The sequence below is a fragment of the Hemibagrus wyckioides genome, linkage group LG14, assembly GCF_019097595.1.
Source record: "Hemibagrus wyckioides isolate EC202008001 linkage group LG14, SWU_Hwy_1.0, whole genome shotgun sequence".
Taxonomy (NCBI): domain Eukaryota; kingdom Metazoa; phylum Chordata; class Actinopteri; order Siluriformes; family Bagridae; genus Hemibagrus; species Hemibagrus wyckioides.
The window spans coordinates 25,353,982-25,376,384 of NC_080723.1; the positions used below are offsets into that span (position 1 = coordinate 25,353,982).

Here is a 22,403-nt window from a genome sequence, read left to right on the forward strand (position 1 = left end):
AAGTACTAATTAGTATATAAAAAAAATAAAGAAAGAAAGAAAATGGTACTGTGAGGGAAAAAATGATTTGATCCCCTGCTGATTTTGTACGTTTGCCCACGGACAAAGAAATGACCAGTCTGTAGTTTTAATGGTAGGTGTATTTGAACAGTGAGAGACAGAATAACAACAAAAAAATCCAGAAAAACACATTTCAGAAAAGTTCTACATTGATTTGCATTTTAATGAGTGAAATAAGTATTTGATCCCCTATCAGTCAGAAAGATTTCTGGCTCCCAGGTGTCTTTTATACAGGTAAGGAGCTGAGATTACAGTAGGAGCACTCTCGGGGAGTGCTCTTAATCTCAGCTCGTTAACTGTAAGAAAGAAAGATTTTGTCAGTGATCTCAAGGTAGCTGGGACCATAGTCACCAAGAAAACAATTGGTAACACACTACAACTGAAATCCAGTAGCGCCCGCAAGGTCCCCCTGCTAAAGAAAGCACATGTACAGGCTCATCTGAAATTTGCCAGTGAACATCTGAATGATTCAGAGGAGAACTGGGTGAAAGTGTTGTGGTCAAATGAGACCAAAATCCAGCTCTTTGGAATCAACTCAACTCGCTGTGTTTGGAGGAGGAGGAATGCTGCCTATGACCCCAAGTACACCATCCCCAGGTGACAGGACAACTGCACCGCATCAAAGGGACGATGGACGGAGCCATGTACCGTTAAATCTTGAGTGAGAACCTCCTTCCCTCAGCCAGGGCATTGAAAATGGGTCGTGGATGGATATTCCAGCCTGACAATGACCCAAAACACACGGCCAAGGCAACAAAGGAGTGGTTCAAAAAGAAGCACATTAAGGTCCTGTAGTGGCCTAGCCAGTCTCCAGACCTTAATCCCATAGAAAATCTGTGGAGGGAGCTGAAGGGTCAGCCACAAAACCTTAATGACTTGGAGAGGATCTGCAAAGAGGAATGGGCCCAAATTCCTTGAGATGTGAGATGTGTGTAAACCTGGTGGCCAACTACAAGAAATGTCTGACGTCTGTGATTGCCAACAAGGGTTTGGCACCAAGTACTAAGTCATGTTTTGCAAAGGGATCAAATACTTATTTCACTCAATAAAATGCAAATCAATGTATAACTTTTTTGAAAAAGTTTTTCTGGATTTTTTGTTGTTATTCTGTCTCTCACTGTTCAGATAAACCTACCATTAAAATTACAGACTGATCATTTCTTTGTCAGTGGGCAAATGTACAAAATCAGCAGGGTATCAAATAATTTTTTCCCTCACTGTATATTAAAATAAGTTAAGACAGCCCTTCCCACACACAATCACGTTCATTATCTATCTATTGCACATCTCATGTAAACAGTGTTTTTTGATTATTGAGGGTGGTTATGGCTGTTGGATAAAAAGTCTTTTTAGTCTGTTTGTCCTGGCTCTGATTGTCCTGTATCGCCTCCCTGATGGTAACAGTTCAAACAGATCATGTCCAGGCTGTGATGTATCCTTAAGGATGCTTTGGGCTTTCTTAATACAGTGTGAAGTGTGTAGATCTTCCAGTGTTGGGAGAGGGCAGCCGACGATCTTCTGGGCCATGTTTATGACCCTCTGCAGCGCTTTCCTCTGAGCCACTGTGCAGCTGGTGAACCATACGCCAATGCAGTAGGTTAGGATGCTCTCTATGGAGCACCGGTAGAAGGACCGGTAGAGTGACATTGTTCTTCCTCAGCGCCCTAAGGAAGTAGATTCTCTGCTGGGCCTTTTTCAGCAGCTCAGAGGTGTTCGTGCTCCAAGTCAGGCCCTCCTCTATCTGGACTCCCAGAAACCGGAAGTCAGCTACCCTCTCTACACAGTCCTCACTGATGGAAAGTGGAGTAATGTCTGTTTTCTTCCTCCTGCAGACAAAGATCAGCTGCTTGGACTTTGTGGTGTTGAGGAGCAGGTTGTTCTCCTTACACCACCATGAGAGCCGCTCCACCTTGTCCCTATAAGCTGACTCATCCCCTCCTGAGTCCCACCACCGTAGTGTCGTCTGCATACTTCACAATGGTGTTGCTATGGTGAGCGGGGGTGCAGTCGTGGGTGTAAAGAGTGTAGAGCAGGGGGCTCAGAACACAGCCCTGTGGGCAGACGGTGCTGAGGCTGTGGGCCGGAGAGGTGTGTCGGCCCACTCTGACCGTCTGACTGCGATCCGACAGAAAACTGTTAATCCACATGCAGGTGGAGTGTGGAAGCCCCAAGTCCTCAAGTTTGTCCACCAATTTGTAGGGAAGAATGGTGTTAAACGTCGAGCTATAATCCACAAAGAGCATCCCGATGTAGCTCCCCTGCTTCTCCAGGTGGGAAAGTGCAGCATGGAGGGCTGTGGCCATGGCGTCCTCTGTGGAGCTGTTTCCCCTGGAGGCAAAATGGTGAGTGTCGAAGCTTGGTGGCAGGAATGATATAATGTGACTCCGGACCAGTTTTTCGAAGCACTTCATCACCACTGGTGTGAGTGCAACTGGCCGGTAGTCACTCAGGCTCGAGATGTGAGATTTCTTTGGCAGGGGGACTATGGTGGAGAGGGACAACGACTGGTTGAAGATCTTGGTGAAGAGTCCAGCCAGCTGATCTGCATAGTCTTTCAGTACCTGGCCAGGGAAGCGGTGTTTCTCTCTCTGAGCAGCCGCTTGACCTCCCAGGTCATCCAAGGCTTCTGGTTGGAATAAACCTGGATGCATTTGTCCACTGTGACAGTGTCTATACAGTTCTTTATGTAGCACAGCACACTGTCTATGAACACTCCCAGGTCCTTATGTTCAAACACCTCCCAGTTGGTCCTGTCGAAGCAGTCCTGCAGCTGCTGAGAGGCACCATCAGGCCAAGTTTTAATTTTTTTTTGTGCTGGTAGAAGCAGTTTTGCAGAGTGGGGCATATGCGGGGATCAGAAGCAGGGACACATGGTCAGACTGGGCCAAGTGTGGAAGTGGCCTCGCCCTGTAGCCCATCTTGAAGTTGGAGTAGACCTTGTCCAGAGTGTTAGCCCCTCTAGTAGCACACTTAACATGCTGGTGGAATCTAGGGAGTGCTGCTTTCAGGTCCACGTGATTAAAATCCCCTGGTGTTTACTAATACTACCATGTAAAAGTCCAATAGCCGAGCAAGCATTAGCATCCCGTGGAATGTAAACAGCGGTTATTATGACTACTGTAAACTCCCTCGGAAGATAAATGGGCCTGCATTTAATAGTAATATACTCCAAGTCCCTGGAGCAGTGTCTGTGTACTGTCACTGTGTTTGTACACCAGCTGTTATTTATGTACTCACAGAGCCCCCCTCCTCTGCTCTTACCGGAATCCACTGTGCTGTCCTGACGCTGTGCAGTGTAGCCTGCTAACTCGATAGCCGAGTCCGGAATAGATGGATGAAGCCAAGACTCTGTGATTAACAGTACTCAACTGTTTCTCACCGCATTGTTGGTAGTAATCTGTAGCCTTAGTTCGTCCATCTTATTTGTGAGGGATCTGGCATTCGCGAGAAATAGGCTGGGAAGCAGTGGTTTGTATGGCTGCCTCCTTAGCCGGCTCTGCCGCCCCGCTTCTGCTTCCTGTCTCTGCGCCGCCTGCAGCGCCTCACTGCTGGGATGGTAATCCACGGTGAGCCGGGGGTTCTTGCTATGTCCACCGGGATATTATGTGAGCGGATAAATTCGGCTGTAACACTGCCCTCGGAGCAAATTCCAATCTTTAGGAGCTCACTCCGGCTGAAGATGGTGTTCATCGAACAGAGTGTGCACGAGATAAAATAAAACACGTACACACAAAGCCAAACAAAGCACTGACTGGTAGAGCACTGAGCCGCAGCAGCTGTGTGTGCCGCCATGTTGCCAGGGCTGCTTGTCCATGTTTCTGCCCATTGCAGTAGTTTTAATTTATAATAAGTTTTTTTTAAGTTTTTATAATTCTGTGTCAAGGACTGTTACTGCTAGTTCTGTCCTATGTTGAAAAAAGAAAGAAATAAAATAAAGTTTTATTGAAACAGTGAGTGTTACTGTTTTATATTAAGGCCAGAGAGAGAGAGAGAGAGAGATGTTTATTCATATTATAACAATGACTTCTTAGCAGAGTCAAGCTCAAAATAAGTCTTTTAATTAGAATTTATTTCTAGACTCTTTATTTCTGTCTGTGTGCTAGAGACAGATCAACATCATTATGGAGTTGCATGCCACTTTAAAAGCTGCAGAAGGATTTACGGTTAAATGCATTGCAAAGTGATGCTATAAATGTAATTAAAACACATTTATTCCACAGTTTGCTGCACATAGTTTAAAACTAATAAATACAGATATCCTCCAAAGTCTCAGGATGGGGAGTTTGGGTCAGTGTGTGTCCTAAACTGTGCCTGTGGTCACAGCATCCACTCAGTCTCTGTAAACACAACCCCAGCACTCCTCTAGGAAGAAAGCACCATGTCCTCCACACCTGCACAAAACATCTGTATTATTTTTACGTGTATTATTTATTTTTACAAGCACGCTATTTTTTTTTTACGAGTACGATATTTTATTTTACGAGTACGATATTTTTTTTATGAGTACAATAATTATTGCGCAGATTTGACGCCATAAAAGTCGGCTAACAAATGTATGTTGTGTCAAAAAGGAGGCCCACTGTCTTTGATTCTGAAAACCCCCGACATATAGGACCCTTTTGAATATTATTCCATACCCAAGACAGACAAAAGCCTTAAATTAAATAATCCTAAAGATAGTTCTAAATAAAATATAAACTGTTCAAAGTGCTAAGACATTACAGTCTGAACATCATGACTTTCTATTATTCACCTAATGCAGTATTTAAGTTAAAATACAGACATGGATTAGGTGAACAATGGACCAGAACAGACTCCATGATTTGGCTGTTCTGTCTATAGAAAAGGAATTCTCAGCACTATAAATACTAGTATGGTGATTGACCATCAAGTCTCAGAGATACTCTCTGATGAGTCCACCCTCAAAGAAATAGGACAGAAAAGTCAACAAGGTAAAAAAATATTTATATGTTATAAAATATGGCTTGTAGCTGCTTCAAACAATGATGTAAAGCTATTCAAAACACCACTTAATGTAAATTGTGATAATCATAATTAATAATCACAATTACAATTCCAAGGGAATAATCGACAATTATGATTTTTTCATAATTGTGCAGCGCTACTACATCATACTCATCACTGAGTCTGGTCTCTTACACCTGACCCTTACAGAACAGTGTCAACTTTATTATACTACATCATACTTGTCACTGAGTCTGGTCTCTTACACGTGACCCACACTGACCAGTGTCCACTTTATTACACTACATCATACTCATCACTGAGTCCGGTCTCTTACACCTGAACCCTGAACAGATTCAGATTTTCAGGTTTATTTGCAGTTACACCTACACCATGCTGGAGACGGGATGCTGAGATATAAAGACAGTTTATCCTCTGACATACAGAACTACAAAATGTATTGCATGGCTTTAGTGGACACATGTTTGGAGAAAATGATTCTAGATTTCATGTGGAGGTTTCAGAGATGACATCTGAGAGGGTGTGTGAAGACAAGACCACCTTCAGGAGCCTTACAAAGAGAAATGACAGGTGAAAGACCGTACCTTAATAAAGAATCATAAAGGTGTTGTCCATGGTGGAGGGAATTATATTTCACAGTATTTAAGTTAAGTTGTCTTTGTTGTATTTGTCACATATGCATTACTGTACAGTGAAATTCTTTAGTCACATATCCCATCCTTGGGGGTTGGGGTCAGAGTGCAGGGTCAGCCTTGATAGAGTTCCCCTAGAGCAGGCTGGGTTTGGGGCCTTGCTCAAGCTACCATCACCCCATATTTCTAATGACCAGTCAGTAGTGAATTCACCATGTCCATGACCTTTACATCAAATTTGTTCATGGAACCCAGACTAACATTGCTGTTCTGCTCACACAGACTCTGCAACTGAATATGTTCTGGAACAGATCTCATGACTGAAAACTACTGAGAGTGTGTGAGCTTGAAAGCTTCTGATGAGTTTATTTTGCTGAAAATGTATCCAGAGTTTAAGCATGTGTAAAGATATGGGTTCAGAGATATTGGATTCAGGGTTTAGTATCTTGTATCTCTAAAACCTAGTTTCTCAAGAAATACTGAGTTAGAGAGAGAGATGAAGTAAACCAAAGTGACAAAGAGAAGATGAAGTAACATAGACATAGACAACACACAAATAATGTATTTCTAAGATCTATGTCTAAGGACAGAGGGACAGAAAGGTGAGTGTGAGTTAAAAGTCTCTGCTCAGGAGCAGTGGTGTGATGCAGGCTGTTAAATCTGCTGATGGGTTTGAATGGGATTAAAGGATTAATGTGAGCAGACTGAGGTCTAAACACGCTATCTCTTGCTACACACACTCGTCATCATCATCATCATCAGTGAATGGTAGGGCAGAATTTGGATAACGCAGAGGTGAGGAGTTCCTGTTTAAGCACCAGTAGAGGAAGGATGAGATCCTGATGTTCCATCAACATTTAATTAAGAGGTATGATGAAAATATGCATTCTCACGGTGTCTGTTTCTCATCACATGTTATCTTAAGTAGAGTTCGAGAACTTTTCTTTAATTATCCCTCCTCATTTCCTTGCCCTACTTCTTCCTTGTAAGAAACAAGATTTTTTCTCTCGCTTGATAATTTTACTGAATTCACTCAATGTTTGATTCAATATCACACATTTAAATATTGATGTTTTAGCCTAAAAGGTTCCAACTTATTGATGATCATCCAAGGATTTATTTTTCCCACTGTCTATTTAAATAATATCAGTAATTCTGTATATGTGTTTTATCACTGCTTAAAAAAAGATTTGCACATATGTATGTCCTTGATCTAGAAGGCTCCTTTCTACTCATGCCTTGATTCCTCTGATTTCATTAAAGATGATAGACTGATTTTCTAGGCTAGAAGAACCATTCAAGCTAGCTATTTTTTTCCAAATCAGTGATTGACTGATTGATGTTTCAACATGTTCCTGTATGGCATGAATTCATGACAGACACTTGGTTACACTAATCCTCAATGAAAACTACAACAAAATGAGTGACCACAGACATGTCATGAACCCCACACAGTCCTGTGAAAAAGCATAAATAGATCACAACACTGAACACCACACTAAACACACGCTGAACACCACACTACAGAATGAAGAGCACACAGTATATTCACTATATTCAATGTGTATAAAAGCCCTGATCAACACTGGCAGAATTTAAAATCACTAACACCTCAATCAATTGTGGAATCATCAGGTGAAAGAAAACCTCAAACTTAAAGTCAGTAAAAGAGTGGACTAATCTGAGCTTGAGACACTGGAGGAAAACTTGAGCCTATGGGTAAGGAGACGAGTGACCACAGGATTAGGGAGCTAATAAAGCATAACACAGTTCTTATATCTGTACTTGTTTCTGTTTAGAGCACATTAACATAATCAGTTCCAGTCCTAGTATTTGGTACATCAGTTTACAAAACACACAGAAACTTTACTTTACACAGGCTTTTCATTTACTTTTACTTATTTTCAACAGGACTAAAGAATTGCATTAGTTTTTTATCCATCCATCTGTAATGTCGATGTCAATGCTGCCGGAATGGAAGCAACTCCTCCTGGAGCGAAAGAGAAGAGAGGAGGAGGAGAAAGAGAAAAGACAGCAAAAGGAAGAGGAGAGACTGGCCAGCATGCCAATGAAGGAAAGAGACAAAGAGAGAGCAACTATGAGTGGATAAGTGGAGAGGAAAAAGAGAAGTACAATAAGAAAGAAGACAACAGAAGTAAATGGAGAGATAGGGAAATACAGATGGAAAGAACAAGAGAGAGAGTGATAAGTAAATGCATGAAGGAAAGAGAGAGCAGTGCTGAGAGAGGAAGGAATGTAGGGGAGAGAGATGATGCCTGCTTCCATCTTATTTCTGGTATTCGTACCATTAAAGCAGAAAACATCATCATCATTGAGAAAAGAAAGAATCAACAAGAAAAGGTTGAGAGGGATGAACAGAGAGAAACTGAGGGGGGAAAGAAGCAAGGTATAAGGTTGGACCTGAAGGAGATTCTGCCTGGTGGAGAAAATGTGACTGAGATCTGTGTGTCAGATGTACTGATCATCAAACCATCTATAAAGGAAGAAAGGAGCAAGAAAGACAGGAAGCGAGGGAATGAAAATGAAAAGAAAACGACATTAGGAGAGGGCGAGGAAACAGAATTCAGAAGGGTGAGCCAGCTGATCAGTAAATTTGGTGAGAACTGTAAACTTCCCTGCAGGTCTAAAAGCAGTGATTGCTTCATTCTTATGGAAATGGGGTGTGAAGTGAAAAAAGAGGAGAGAAAAAAGGGGGATAGAAAAGAGGAGTGTAGAACAGAAGGAAGTGCGAATGTGTTTCGGGGAGTACCAAAGCGTTCATTTAGTTTCTCAGAGCAAGTGAGTAAGGAGAGACAAATGTTGGAGAGAAGTCATTCTGATCGGAGAAGAAAAGAGATTGAAGGAGAGGTGGAGAAAGAGGAGAAGAGAAAAGAAGAGAAGAAAGAAAGTGGGCATGAGGAAGTGAATGAGATAGATGAGATCTTCATTTTTAAAGGAGAGATGAAGAGATTCAGGGAACAGAACAACCAAAAAAGTGTGACAAAGAAAGACAAGATAAGTGGAGTAACAGAAAAAGAGATGGAGGAGATACAGAAGGAAAGAAATGATAGAGAAAAGCAAAGAAAACTCCAAAATGAATCTCAGAAGATTGTGAAATGTGGACAGGAAGTGACACCAGTTACACAGTCCATGGTAAAGTTCTCAGATGAGAAAGAATCACAAAGCAACAGAGAGGAGCGAGGGATGACCTGGAGTGAGGCAGAACATCACAGAGGAGAAATACACATCCCTAGATCTGTCTTTTATGGGACCAGTGAGCAGAGCTTCTCAAAGAAAGACAGGGATGAAATAAAAGAAGTGGAGAGGATGTTGAGCTGGAAGACTGGAAGACCTTTGACCAGAGTGGAGTCTCTAAAACAGAGACTATGGCAGAAAAAGAGAGGAGGAACAGAAGGAGGTGATGAACAAGCAAGAAAAGCTGAGATGGAGAGCAGACAGGAAGTGGCCTCACCGCAGTCTCTCAGTCAGTTTGACGTCACAAGGGAAGTAAGTAAAAAGGAACTTCCTGTATGTGTTCCTTCTTCTCTCTCAGCTGAACGAGGACCCTCAGGTTTCATAGATCGACATGACGGACTGATACAAACACCAGCAAAAGAAAAAGAACGAAATGAGGATCTGCTGGGGGAAGGCTATATCCCTCCGTCTCAATCTTCATCCCCTTCTAGTTCTCCATCTCCTCCTCTCGGCCACTCTCAGCCTGCCATGAGTCGGATCTACAACAACCTGAAGCCCGTAAGCTCCAGGACTGGTGTGTGTATCACCGAGAGGAACTTAGGCGTCCAAACACACAGTGGAGGAATGATAAAGATCCGAACTGGAGGACAGTTTGCAGGTGGGCCTCTAAAAATCCAGACAGAATCTTCATTGCAATCGGTGCAGCGTGAAGTGGAGCAGCTTCATCTGAAGGAACAGGAAGTCCAGAAAAAAAATGATGGAGAGGCATCGCAGAAACAGAACCTGTATGATACATGCCAGCACCAAAGCATTGAGATTCAAAAAAGCCAACCATCCATCTTGAAACCTTCTTCAGAAACGAGGGTACAGACTCAACTTCCGCAAATCAGTACTTCCATGACAAAGAGCATAAACATTCAAACAGAGCCAACTGTCAAAACTCCAGCTACTCCTCTCTTCACCATTCGGAGTGCCTCTGGAGGCACGGGAAAGAGAGGCACCACCTTTACGATCACTCCCAGGAAATCAGGCTCCTCAGTGACACCTCCATCTTCTATCACAGCTCCGAAAGTGCCTTCCACTTCCAGCACGACTTCTAAAGCACCAAGTACCACGGCAGAACTGAGCAAAAAACGATATCCAACTGCAGAGGAGATTGAAGTTATTGGGGGTTATCAGAAACTGGAGAGATCCTGCTTGTTGAGGAACCGAGGATCACCAAAAATGGTAAGTACAGATACGCCATCACCATGTTACAGAATAAGTTATGTGAGTTATGCTGTTCCCCAGACTGGAAATAAGTCGAGTGTCATGTGGCGTTAACCTAGTACAGTACACAGTGATATAACCATCTAATCTGTAACACAATCTTACATAAACAGGAAGTACATCATCCATGATTGAGACAGGACAAGAAGCAGGTCACGTTTAAACATTTGTCCATTAGACAAGTAACAGTGGTCAGCAGCATTTTTATGTTTTTAAGTTAAGTTTAAGTTGTCTTTATTTGTCACATATACATATCCCATATCCCATCCTTGGAGGGTTGGGGTCAGAGCGCAGGGTCAGTCAAGATGCAGCACCCCTGGAGCAGGGTGGGTTTGGGGCCTTGCTAAAGGGCCCAACAGTGGCAGCTTGGCAGTGCTTGAACCCTGATCTTCCAGGCAATGACCTAGCGCCTTAACCACTTGTGCCACCAAACTTCTCCAAACTTCACCTCCACACCATGTCTTCATGGAGCTGCTGTGTGCAAAGGGACATGGTCATCCTGGACCAGGGTTTGGACTTATGAAGTTAACTCTTAATTCTACAAAGAATTTTTGTACAATTGTGTGCTTTCCAATGTGTGGCAGTAGATTGGGGAAGAAACACACTTGGTTGTTATGGACAGGTGTCCACATACTTTTGAACATGTACCACTGCCCAACTGCCACACTGATTAGCTTTTATACCCTTCATGAACAATTCTTATAGAGTCAGAAATTTAAAGGGACATGGAAACAACACGAAAATACGACAAAATACTGTTACACAACGCACCATCACACTTGACCTTGCCTTAAATGGACATGATACACAGAATGCATGGGGTTATTAAAGTGTGTGTGTGTGTGTGTGTGTGAACAGGAAGGTTCTAAACATTCTTTATACTTTCATTTCTCCATGCAGACACCATTCAAAATCGATATACTGTGTAAAACATTTTAAATAATTTTAGGAAATTGCTAATGATACATTTATTTATTAATAAATACACACTACACACAATTCATAACAAATCTATTCATATGTATTTATATTGTAACGAGGCAGATAGAATGAGACTCAACAGGACTAAAGAATTGCATTAGTTTTTTATCCATCCATCTGTAGATTAGTATCTCCTCTCCCACTGACTATCTCACTCAGAGCTCAGGAGCTATAAATAAACACAACTGAGCTTTAATGAGAAACTGGTGAAGATCGTGTACAGGAAACACGGTCAGGAGGGACAAATAAACTAAATACACTGTACCAGGTAAAGAATCAGGACAAACTTCACATACTGAACACAAACACATGTACACATTGACTTACACTAACTCACACACAAATACACTTAGACAAACACACACAAACTCATATACACACACTCACACAAATACACACAAACACACACACACAAACACATACACAAACACATACACACAAACACACTTAGACAAATACACACAAACTTATATACACACACTCACTTATACAAATACACACAAACACACATACACACACAAATACACACAAATACAATTAGACAAACACACACTTACACAAATACACACAAACACACACAGACAAACACACACAAACACAAATACACACAAACTCATATACACATACTCACTTACACAAATACACACAAACACATATACACCAACTTACTTTCAGAAATACACACAAACACAGAAATACACACAAACACATATACACAAATTCACTTATAAAAACACACACACAACACATACTGCATGTATTTTTCTACAGAAGTTGTGAACATTAGGTTTGGATTTGGATCTGTTCCTCTGACCAACTCTACTCACTGTAACACCTCACACAGGAAAATACATAATATAATAATACATTTGTAAATAAGTTAATAATACACCACAGTGATAAAGCATGGTTTTTGAGTTACCTTCTGTTAGCCCAAACCAGTCTGTACCTTTTCCTTTTTTTTGTTTTTCACCATCTGATCTCTCATGTGAACATTACCTGAAGTTCATGACCTGTATCTGCATGATGTAATGTGTTGCTGCTGCTGAATGGCTGATTGAATAATTGCATGAAAGAGCCACGGGAAAGGTGTTCCTAATAAAATGGACACTGAGGGTAATCACCCATTGTGAACATTGTAATTTTGAAGTGTTAATAGTTTATTTTTTTTATCAGTTTACAAAATGTAAAAGTAAATAAAGAGAAGAGAAATCCAAATCAAATCAGAATTTGGTGTGACCAGCCTGTGAAACATCATCAGTTCTTCTAGGTAGACTTGCACACATTTTTTGAAGGAACTCAGCAGGTAGGTTGTTCCAAACATCTTGGAGAATTAAGCTCAGTTCTTCTGTAGGCTTGAAATCCTTCTGTCTCTTCATGTAATCCTAGACGGACTGGACGATAATGAGGTCAGGGCTCTGTGAAGGACAAACCATCACTTCCAGGAATCCTTGGAGTAGTTCTTCTCTACACTGAAAATAGCTCTTAATGGTGTTGGCTGTGTGTTGGGTCATTGTCCTGCTGTAGAATAAATTTGGGGTCAATCAGACGGTTCCCTGATGGTGCTGCATGATTGATAAATATCTGCCTGGATTTCTCAGCATTGAGGACACTATTAATCCTGACCAAATCTCCAGCTCCATGTTCCATGCTGGGTGTCTGGCTTTTTGGCCTCAATTCTTTCATTAAGACCACTTCTGGCCAGACTTCCCCAGACAGTAGATGGGTGTACTGGTCCCACTGGTTTCCCCAGTTCTTTATTGATGGCACTGCTAGACATCTTCTGATGTGGAAGATGATGTGTGTGAGCGTGATGTGTCTTTCATCTACTGCCTTGGTCACTGCATCTACTCTCCTCAACACCACCTGGTTCTTTGTGCTTCTTTTAAATATCTTCAGACTTATAACTCCAGTCTGCTCTGAGATCTGTTCCTGTAAGAGATCTTGCTGTTGCAGTAGAACTACCTTATGTCTTGTTGCTGTGGTCAGTCTGGCCATGGTGTATGACCTGTGACATGAAACTGTCTTCCACAACCTGACCTTAGTACAGAGTTTGATGTTCCTCACCCAGGTTTACACTCCTACACAGCGGTTTCTGTTTCACCTAATAACTGGGTTTCAACATATACATGAAATTAATGATCATTAACACCTGCTTGGTGTAATTGGTTAATCGGACACCTGACTCTGATCCTACAGAATCCCTGACTTTGTGCAAGTGTAAGTATTGATGCTGGTTTGATGCCAAAAGGTCATTACACCAAATACTGATTTGATTTAGATTTTTCTTTTATAGAATATTATGTTCTGTACAATATACTTAACAGCAGTGACTATCACATTATTGAGCTCTTTGTGCTTTCTCTTTGCCTTCTTGTTCTTTATGCTCATGTGACTTTATCAGCAACAGCGCAGTATCTACTTCCTCTTTAACACCGCCTCATTTCCTGCTCTGTGCAACACCACAAACAACACCACTGCAAAACAAGGGCAGATCACAACACTGAGGTTTTTAATTTCACTGAACAATAAACGAATGAATACTCAAAGCCACGCCCACCTGTCTCACTCAGACTCACATCTGTCTCACTCTAATGCATGCACATCTGTCTCACTTAAAGAAAGTTATTTCTCTGACTCTCTGTCTCTCAGGTGAGGGTGAGTTTCGATGACTCTGGTGTACATGTGTGTACATACCCACCGGAGGCGTCTGTGTTCGGAGAGGAGGGAAGCAACGAAGACTGGAGGGGACCAGATGAGAAACAAGAAGAAAAGGATGAAGAGTGTAGTATGGATGAAATAATTGGAGCAGGAAGAGGAATAAACAGAGTGCTTCGAGTGGGTCTGTACAATAATCTTCATTACACTAATGGATGAACGACTAATCATTTTCATGTGCTTTCAATTAACAGACGATAAAATCCAATCACACAGCAACAGGGATACTCGTTATTAATATTAGTAGTAAAAGTACTATTTTTAGTTAATATTTGTCACTGAATAGTCCAGAGGGAAAAAAACAGTTTTATTAATGAAATTCTGGGATCTCAGTTATCAAAGTTTTATATTTGTGGATAACAGTGTTAATTTCGCTAACGAAGACGATGACAAAAAATATTCGTTAACGACCATTTTTTCTGTGACTAAGACGAGACTAAAACGAAACTAATATCTGATAAAAACTATGACAAAATTTAAGACGTTTCTTTGTTAATGACACGAGACTGGACTAAAATGCTTTTTTAAGAGTATCGAACATTCAAAATAAATGATCACTTTGTATCTTTAATAATGTGCGTCCCTGTCATTGGATTGGATAAGGGGCGTTTGCAACTCAGACAGTTAGCAGGTCAGTTAAATAAACTCCAACTGGCCTGGTGAGCTGCAATGACTTCAGCATCTGAAGCTTTAGGAAGAAAACGAAGAACTGATATATGGAAGCATTTCTGTTATAATTCCTCTGAAAAAAAACATTGTTCACTGTCACAGAAAACGGAGAGAAGCTCTGTGGCTATAAAACAGGAGGAACGAATCTTAAGAGGCATTTACGCAGCTTCTGTCACGCTAAGTCAACTATTTAGTCTTAAGTACATTTTCTGTCAGTGTTACTGGATGTGTTAACAGGTAAATTAAGCTAGTAAGTTTTAGGTTTTTTCATTTTAGCTTTCTGTTAGCTAACACCAATTAGGTAACCTTACTGCATGGTTCTGAGCCAGCATTTCATAAATGTAAAATGCTTAATTATATATTGTACAACAGTTTGGCTTTTAGGTGGGCATCAGTTCTGTTCCTAATGAAATCTGTATCACGTTCTGTAGCAAGAATTATTTAGGCCCTAGCCTATTTGTTTTACTAACTTAATAGCATGCAGATAGCAAGCTGTTTCTAAAATGACAGATGGATTTGGAAGTTGTTTAGGTTATTGGCCATGTACGTATGCTTAATGCTGGAATACACTTCATGATTTTTGCCCTGATTTTTCCCTAGTTCCATTCTGGAGAAGTTGACACTCCCATATCGGAGTCGACAGATTTCATAAAAATCCAGTAGTGTATGATGGTAACAGACTATTGATTTCATCCAGTCGGAGGATATGGATCATGTTCGATCGCGTTTTGAGCCGATTTTAGAACGCATTTTGTTTTCGTCATGCGTCTCCTAGCAACAAGCCACACGTTTATGCTCTAGTTTGTTGTATGTTAGTAATATATGTTCAGTTGCTTTTGAACATCTGTCTGTTTATTGCACATTTGTTTGACGTTTCAGAAAATAAATGAAGTAAATATATGAATAAAATAATTTTTCCATCACAGCTAAAGAAAACATTTTTGGTTTCACTTGATACTTGAACTATAGACCACTTTTACCTATCCTTAATGTATGATCCTACCTTATAAATGAGCAAGGGCAGCACAGTAAGCTGATATCCAACTAAGAAAAAGATGCACAAGTGCTAAGAGTGCGGTGTCAATATAGCTTGTTATCATGATTCAAATTTCTCATAAGCTTAATTGTCTAAAGAGGAAAAAATTATAATGACTATTTTTGCCTAAATACTACATGAAAAATTAATACAATTAAAGCTGGGGACTGCAGTTTGACTAAAACTAATGATTAAAACTTGACAAAAATGCAATGACTTTTCATCGACTAAAACTAGACTAAAACTATGAAAGACAAAAATGACTAAAATGTGACTAAGACTAATAACCATTTTCATCTGAAGATAAAGTCTAAGACTGAATCAAAAATGGCTGTCAAAATTAACACTGGTGGATAAGAACCTCTATTAAGCTCAAGGAAACTGCCATTTATCACATGTGTGTTCCCAGTGGCCACTGATATATCCACACATTGTAATACTGTATTTAGTTGTGAGGTTGTAATTTTCCATCAACGACCAGTAAAATCCACCAGAAACACCCTCAACTTTCACTTTTAAGTCATCAGCACGGGGTAGTCCAGGGTACCACTTCCATTAACGTTTACAGTGTGGTGTCAGATCAGATCAGACAGATACGATAGATAGATAGATAGATAGATAGATAGATAGATAGATAGATAGATAGATAGATAGATAGATAGATAGATAGATAGAAGTTTATTGTCATTGCATAGCACAGGATCACAGCAATGAAATGCTATTTAGCATCTAGCACAAGTGCAAATAGTAGAATTGTGCAAATGAACTAGTGCAGATAAATACACCGATCAGCCATAACACACTGAGCAGTGCCAGGTGAAGTGAATAAGACTGAGTATCTCCTCATCATGGCCCCTGTTAGTGGGTGGGATATATTAGGCAGCAAGTCAACAGTTTGTCCTCAAAGTTGATGTTAGAAGCAGGAAAAATGGACAAGCGTAAGGATTTGAGCTTTGAGTTTGACCAAAAGGGCCAAATTGTGATGGCTAGACCACTGGATCAGAGCATCTCCAAAACTGCAGCTCTTGTGGGGTGTTCCCGGTCTGCAGTGGTCAGTATCTATCAAAATGGTCCAAGGAAGGAACAGTGGTGAACCGGAGACAGGGTCATGGGCGGTCAAGGCTCATTGATGCACGTGGGGAGGGAAGGCTGGACCGTGTGATCCGATCCAACAGACGAGCTACTATTGCTCAAACTGCTGAAGTTAATGCTGGTTCTGATAGAAAGGGGTCAGAATACACAGTGCAGAACGGGTCAGGGCTGTTTTGGCAGTAACCAACACATAATGGTCATAATGTTATGCCTGATCGGTGTATATACAAATAAATAAATAAAGCTACAGCAGACAGGATGTACAGGAGCTGGTGAGCAAGGCTATATAGATTCAAAATATGTGTGTTTAAGATGAAAAGATGAAAAGATAATAAGAACATGTGCAAGATGTATATAAGGCACAATATGTGTAAAAAATATATATATATATAAATATATACAGTAATACCTCACAGATCTGTGTCTCACGGTTCATGGCTTCACTGATCCGCGAAATTTTCAGTGGAACCTAACTAATTTGAATCTGCGAATTTTTCGCAGACCTGCGAAATCCTGCAAAAGTATATACGGTTATTTTCTTGGCTTAATTGGTTTATTAATTTAGTAATATATAAGTAAAATCAACAAAATATCAATATGAATAAAATATAAATGTTATTTTAATGATATCGAACATCGCCGATATCACCTATGTACAGTACATCCATTACAACACACAGTATTAACAGTTTTACCTAGCTGCTGATTGGCTGGTAGCTATGATGCTTTGTATGTGTGATGTTGCGGTTCATCTCCCTCCCCCTTGTGCTCAGTTCAACATGTGTGTTTATTCCGTAAATAAGTGATTTTTTCCTGGGTTTTTATACAGGTGATACTGTACTCTATTTTTACTTTAAACATTTATTTCTTTTTTAAGGGTAATGTATTAAGCTAACTTTTAAATTAAAGTGTTTTGGGAGCATGATTGGAGTCATATTTATGGTTTAAACTCTAAAAGTAAGCATTTACAGTACAGTATTAGCATTATTAGCAACTCCACTGAACATCCGCGAAACCTCGTCAATCGCGATGGGTCCTGGAACTTAACCCCGCGGATGTGTGAGGTATTACTGTACACTGTCTGTAGAACAGCACCAACAGTGCTTATACAGCTAATCCTCATCTACAGAGAGACAAACTAGGGCATGCTATGAATTTACAATTCTATACGATTCTAATTGTAGAATTCTACAGAGACAATACAGGATGTAGAGGGTGGACCTGGGTGATGATTAGAGACAATGAAGGCAGTAAAGCATCAGTCAGACATCAGAGTTCTAATGGTGTAGCATGAGTTCAGTAGGTTTGTGGTTGTGGGGAATAAACTGGACATGAACCTGCTGGTTCTGGTGTAGATGGTCCTGGATCTCCTCCTGGATGGAAGAAGGTTAAACAGTTTGTGACTGGGTTGGAGGAGTCCCTGATGATGTTGTGTGCCCTGCACAGACATCTACTGTGGTGAAGAGACTCAGTGGCAGGACGCTGGTAGTATAGCAGCTTTAGATCGGTTAATATACGGACACTAGACTCAATTAAATCTATAAGATTGCTCACAATAATCACTGTTCTGAGAACATCACCCACATTAGAGTTATGCTAGTAGACTAACATTAGCTGTCAAGCTTGTGCTAAAGTGCTCAATGTTGTCTGCTGGTTAGCTTTTTGCTAAGATACTCAGGATTCTCCAGTGTTGTTGCTGCAAATTCAGTCCAAAATGTTGCACAAATGTTTAAAACCCATTACAGTAGAACAGAACCAGTAACTGTGCAGTTAAATGAGCTTTTTATGAGCTCAGTGTGTTCTGACAGAGCAAATTAACTTTATGTTTTTATTCCCACTTCATGCACTGACATGAAGTATGCACTACATACACATCCTGAGGTGAAAACTAGCGATAATTACAATTACGAGATGTCACAAGCACTTTATGTGTAGCTCTATTCATACACAGTTATTCTAATTTACATAATAAAGTGCACCAAATTGCCATTTATGGTAAAAAAAAAACAAAAAAAAACTTCCATTTAAAAAGGTCAATAGCCTGGTCTTTATGCAGATACATGAGCATGCTGAAAGGTCTAAACTGATAAACATCTGAACAAAGTAGAGCAAAACAAAAACATGGATTATTTGGTATGACTAAGAATTAAATACGAATTTCTGGCTGCCTTATATAATAAATAAACTTCAGTGGAAACAATATGAGCACAAAAGAAATTTAATTATTTAGCTCATAGTTGGTGGAAAATGTGAGGGTTTTCTGCAAGATCTAATGCACCTTTACATGACTATCAGAAGAACTGACACTTTTCATCACCAAGGCAGCCTCCAGTACATCTGTCTTATCAGTTCAGCTTGTGTAAGGCTAAGCAGAAGTACAAGAGGTAAAGAGTTTCAAGGAACTCACAGTGTATAAAACAGCGAAAAGGAGAAAAGTTTAACCCGATGTGGTGTGTGCACTTTGGATAACATAAAAGGCAAATGGGTGATCGTAAAGGATGGAGTGACATCTAGCACCTAATGATGGTCTATACAGTATTTATCAGTTTCTGCTTGTGCACGAGAACATGTATATTGCCTCATGTCTCCCCCTAGTGACAGAAAAGTGTAATAGCAAATAAACTGACTAGATTATATTTGTGTAGGATAAATTGGGTTTATCATTAAAATGATTAATAATTAGTGGTCCAGATGTATTAAATAATTATTTATGTTGGATTTTTATATAAAACCTCTCCATGATATACTTTTCCTTATAAATTGTGTGTTTATTTCTTCTCACACTCTTTTGCAGATGAGTCCTGTAAGCGTTAATCACCATCACCTGGACCTGGACCTGGACTTGGACTTGAACCTGAATTTTTACAGTTTATTAGCTGACCGGATGCGATTAGAATGCTGCCTGTACATTTTTTAAAATTAAATAACAGTATCAGAAATAGAATATAATTATAAAGAGTTTTGTGCGTAATCATTTATCATTAATAAGTTAATATAATCCAGTACAGCTTTTTCAGGTTTACATAGTGCTTTGGTAGGTTTGTTTGTTTGTTTATTTGTTTGTTTGTGGGTAAACGTTAATGCTGCAGTATTTCTGATGTAATTTTGGCTAATTTTGTTTTGTATTATGGTCCAAGAAGCTGGCTTCAAATAAAGATGTAAATAAAAACTACTAGTTCCCAGCAGTGGGCTTTCCGTTTGCTTCTGAGTATTATACAGCAGTCCCTGATTCGGTCAGCGTGGATCTGCCTGGCTGATGCCTTTAGTCTTCACTCAGGTCCCAACATTTGAAATACTCAAAGTTTTAGTAAACTACTTAACATTAAAATTATTTTATACTGAATGCTCAGCCAAAACCTTAAGTGTTTACTGTAAATGAAACCATTACTGATGAGGGATTTAGTGGCCAACATGGCCAGTATCCAAATGAATAATATACATGGCCATCCACTGCAGTCTCAGTAATGAACAGGTCCAATAACTGCATTGTGGCAGTTTAAAGTCCTTTAAGCATCTAAGGTGGTAAAGACTCTGCTGGGCCTTCTTCACCAGGGTGCTGATGACTAGTCCTGTGTCATGTGAACACCTAGGTACAGGAAACTGTCCACTTTCTCCACTTCAGTCCAGTTAATTGTAAGTGATTGGTAGTTCTTCTCCTGCTTTGTGCTGAAGTCCACTGTCAACTCCTTTGTCTTCCTGACCTTCGAGAGGAGATAGTTCTCCTGAGACCTGTCTCCAGGTTTTTAATCTCCTGTCTCATAATTATTAGAGATCAGCTGTGTCATCAGCACAGTCATGGAAGTGGAGCTGGAAGTGGCCACACAGTCATATGTGTAGAGTGAATACAGCAGGGGCTCCAGCGCTGAGGGTGATGGAGGGTGAGACATGTTTGCCCACCTGTACTGCTTATGGTCTTTCAGGAATTTGGACATCTATTAGCACAAGGACAGGTCCCTGAGGTGAGCAATGGCATCCTCTTTAGAGCAGTTGGGATAGTAAGCAATTTGTAATGGGTCAAGTGTGTTAGATAATGAAGTGTATGACCAGCTAAGGGGCGATGGACTGGAGTTTTTTCAGGACAAGAACAGTAGTGGACTGTTTAAAGCATGTGGGGATTACAGACTGTAACAGACCAGGGAGAGGTTGAATATCTCAGTGATCATCAGTACTAGCTGGTCACCATGGGTTCTCAGGACCTGACCTGTGATGTTGTCTACTCCTGCTGCTGTCCTGGTGTTCACTCCCCTGAATACCTTCCACATGTCAGTAGCAGGTAACAGGAGCTGTTTGTGCCTCTGTAACTGTTTGCATGTTTAACTTGTGTAGGGACTAGCACTAAAATTTGCTGTAAAGCCAAGAATGTTGAAATGTGTTTGTTGTTGTTTGCTGTATACATATGTCACTATAACTTCAATTACCAAAATTAACAATATAATAAAATATTTTTGCATAAGGGATTATTCAAGGGTGTTAATGTGACAGGACCATGCCAAGTCCTGCATTACGTGAACCCCAAGGTACTGGAAATTGTCCACTCTTACCACTGAGGCATCATTAATTCTAAGTGGGTGGTAGCTCCTCTCCTGATTTGTGCTACTATTAGATTCTTTGCCTTGTCAAGTTTCAGGTGAAGAATGTTCTCCTGGCACCATTGCTCTAGGTTTTAAATCACTCTCTGCCTCTGATTGAACTAGGTGTGGCAGATAATTAGAGACCAGAACATGTTCAGGTACTCAGAAGACTTCAGCAGACTTCAGTCCTCATGGACTTGGGATAAGCTGTGAATTTGAGACACCTTCAGCTAGTCAAGGAACTCTATCTGCCCACAATACCATGAACCATGCCCCTGAGAATCACAGCTGTGTATGACCATTCTATTGGGGAGGGGTACATTACACGGTCACTGCTCTCATTATACTCCAAATTGGAGTCTTTCACATGGAAAAACTGGCACTTTTCATGACTTATACCTTGGTGGGGTTCCTGTTGTTTAACGCCCATGACCCCCACATCTCCTGGCAGTGGAAAGAGCTCATATGCTGGTCATCACATTGCATTACACACTGCTTCTGTTAGAGCTTTGACTCGGCCCAACAGATCAGGATTCTGTGCAACTATTGTGACCCCGGGCAGGTGTTCAGCAAAAAGTGGTATGCCTTATGCAGTGGAATTGGGGTGGTGCTCTCTGAATGAGACGGCACACCAGCACATTCTTTTCAAGAAAGCTTACTCCAGCTGAGGCAAATTATGGTGTGGGGAATCAGTTGTTGTTGTCCATCAAGGAGGCATTCGAGGAGTGAAGACACTTGTTGGAGGGGACTCACTGTCTGTTTCTGGTCAAAACCAACCAAAAAGAATTAGACTATATCAAAGGTGTAAAAATGATTGATCTCAAGCCCAATGGGTGCTCTTCTTGAACCGATTTAATTTCATGGTTACATACTGCCCAGGGACTAAGAACAGGAAAGTGGATGCCGTCATGACCTTGTGAACAAAGACCAGAGTCCTGAGTCCATTTTACCACCTTCCTTGGTCGTCACAGGCTTCCGGGAGCCACTCCTAGTGCTACAACACCCATGGTCCAATGTAGTGTCACTAAGCTCACTAAGCTCAGTGATCTGGGTATCTGCACATCCATTTGCAGCTGGATTATGGACTTTTTAACAAATCAACCTCAGTCTGTAAGGTTGGGTAATCACTTATCCTCAACCCTAATCCTGAACACCGGCGTCCCACAAGGCTGTGTGCTGAGCCCACTGCTCTAC

General features: G+C 40.7%; 1 protein-coding gene across 1 annotated transcript; it reads left to right on the forward strand.

Moving 5' to 3' along the window:
* The first annotated feature begins 7,637 nt into the window (after positions 1 to 7,637).
* Positions 7,638 to 21,005, forward strand: ppp1r18 (protein phosphatase 1, regulatory subunit 18). The gene is made up of 3 exons (XM_058408764.1): positions 7,638 to 10,100; positions 13,776 to 13,965; positions 19,433 to 21,005. The coding sequence occupies exons 1-3, from the start codon at positions 7,653 to 7,655 to the stop codon at positions 19,450 to 19,452; spliced, it is 2,658 nt and encodes an 885-aa protein (XP_058264747.1). The 5' UTR covers positions 7,638 to 7,652; the 3' UTR covers positions 19,453 to 21,005.
* Positions 21,006 to 22,403: the final 1,398 nt, after the last annotated feature.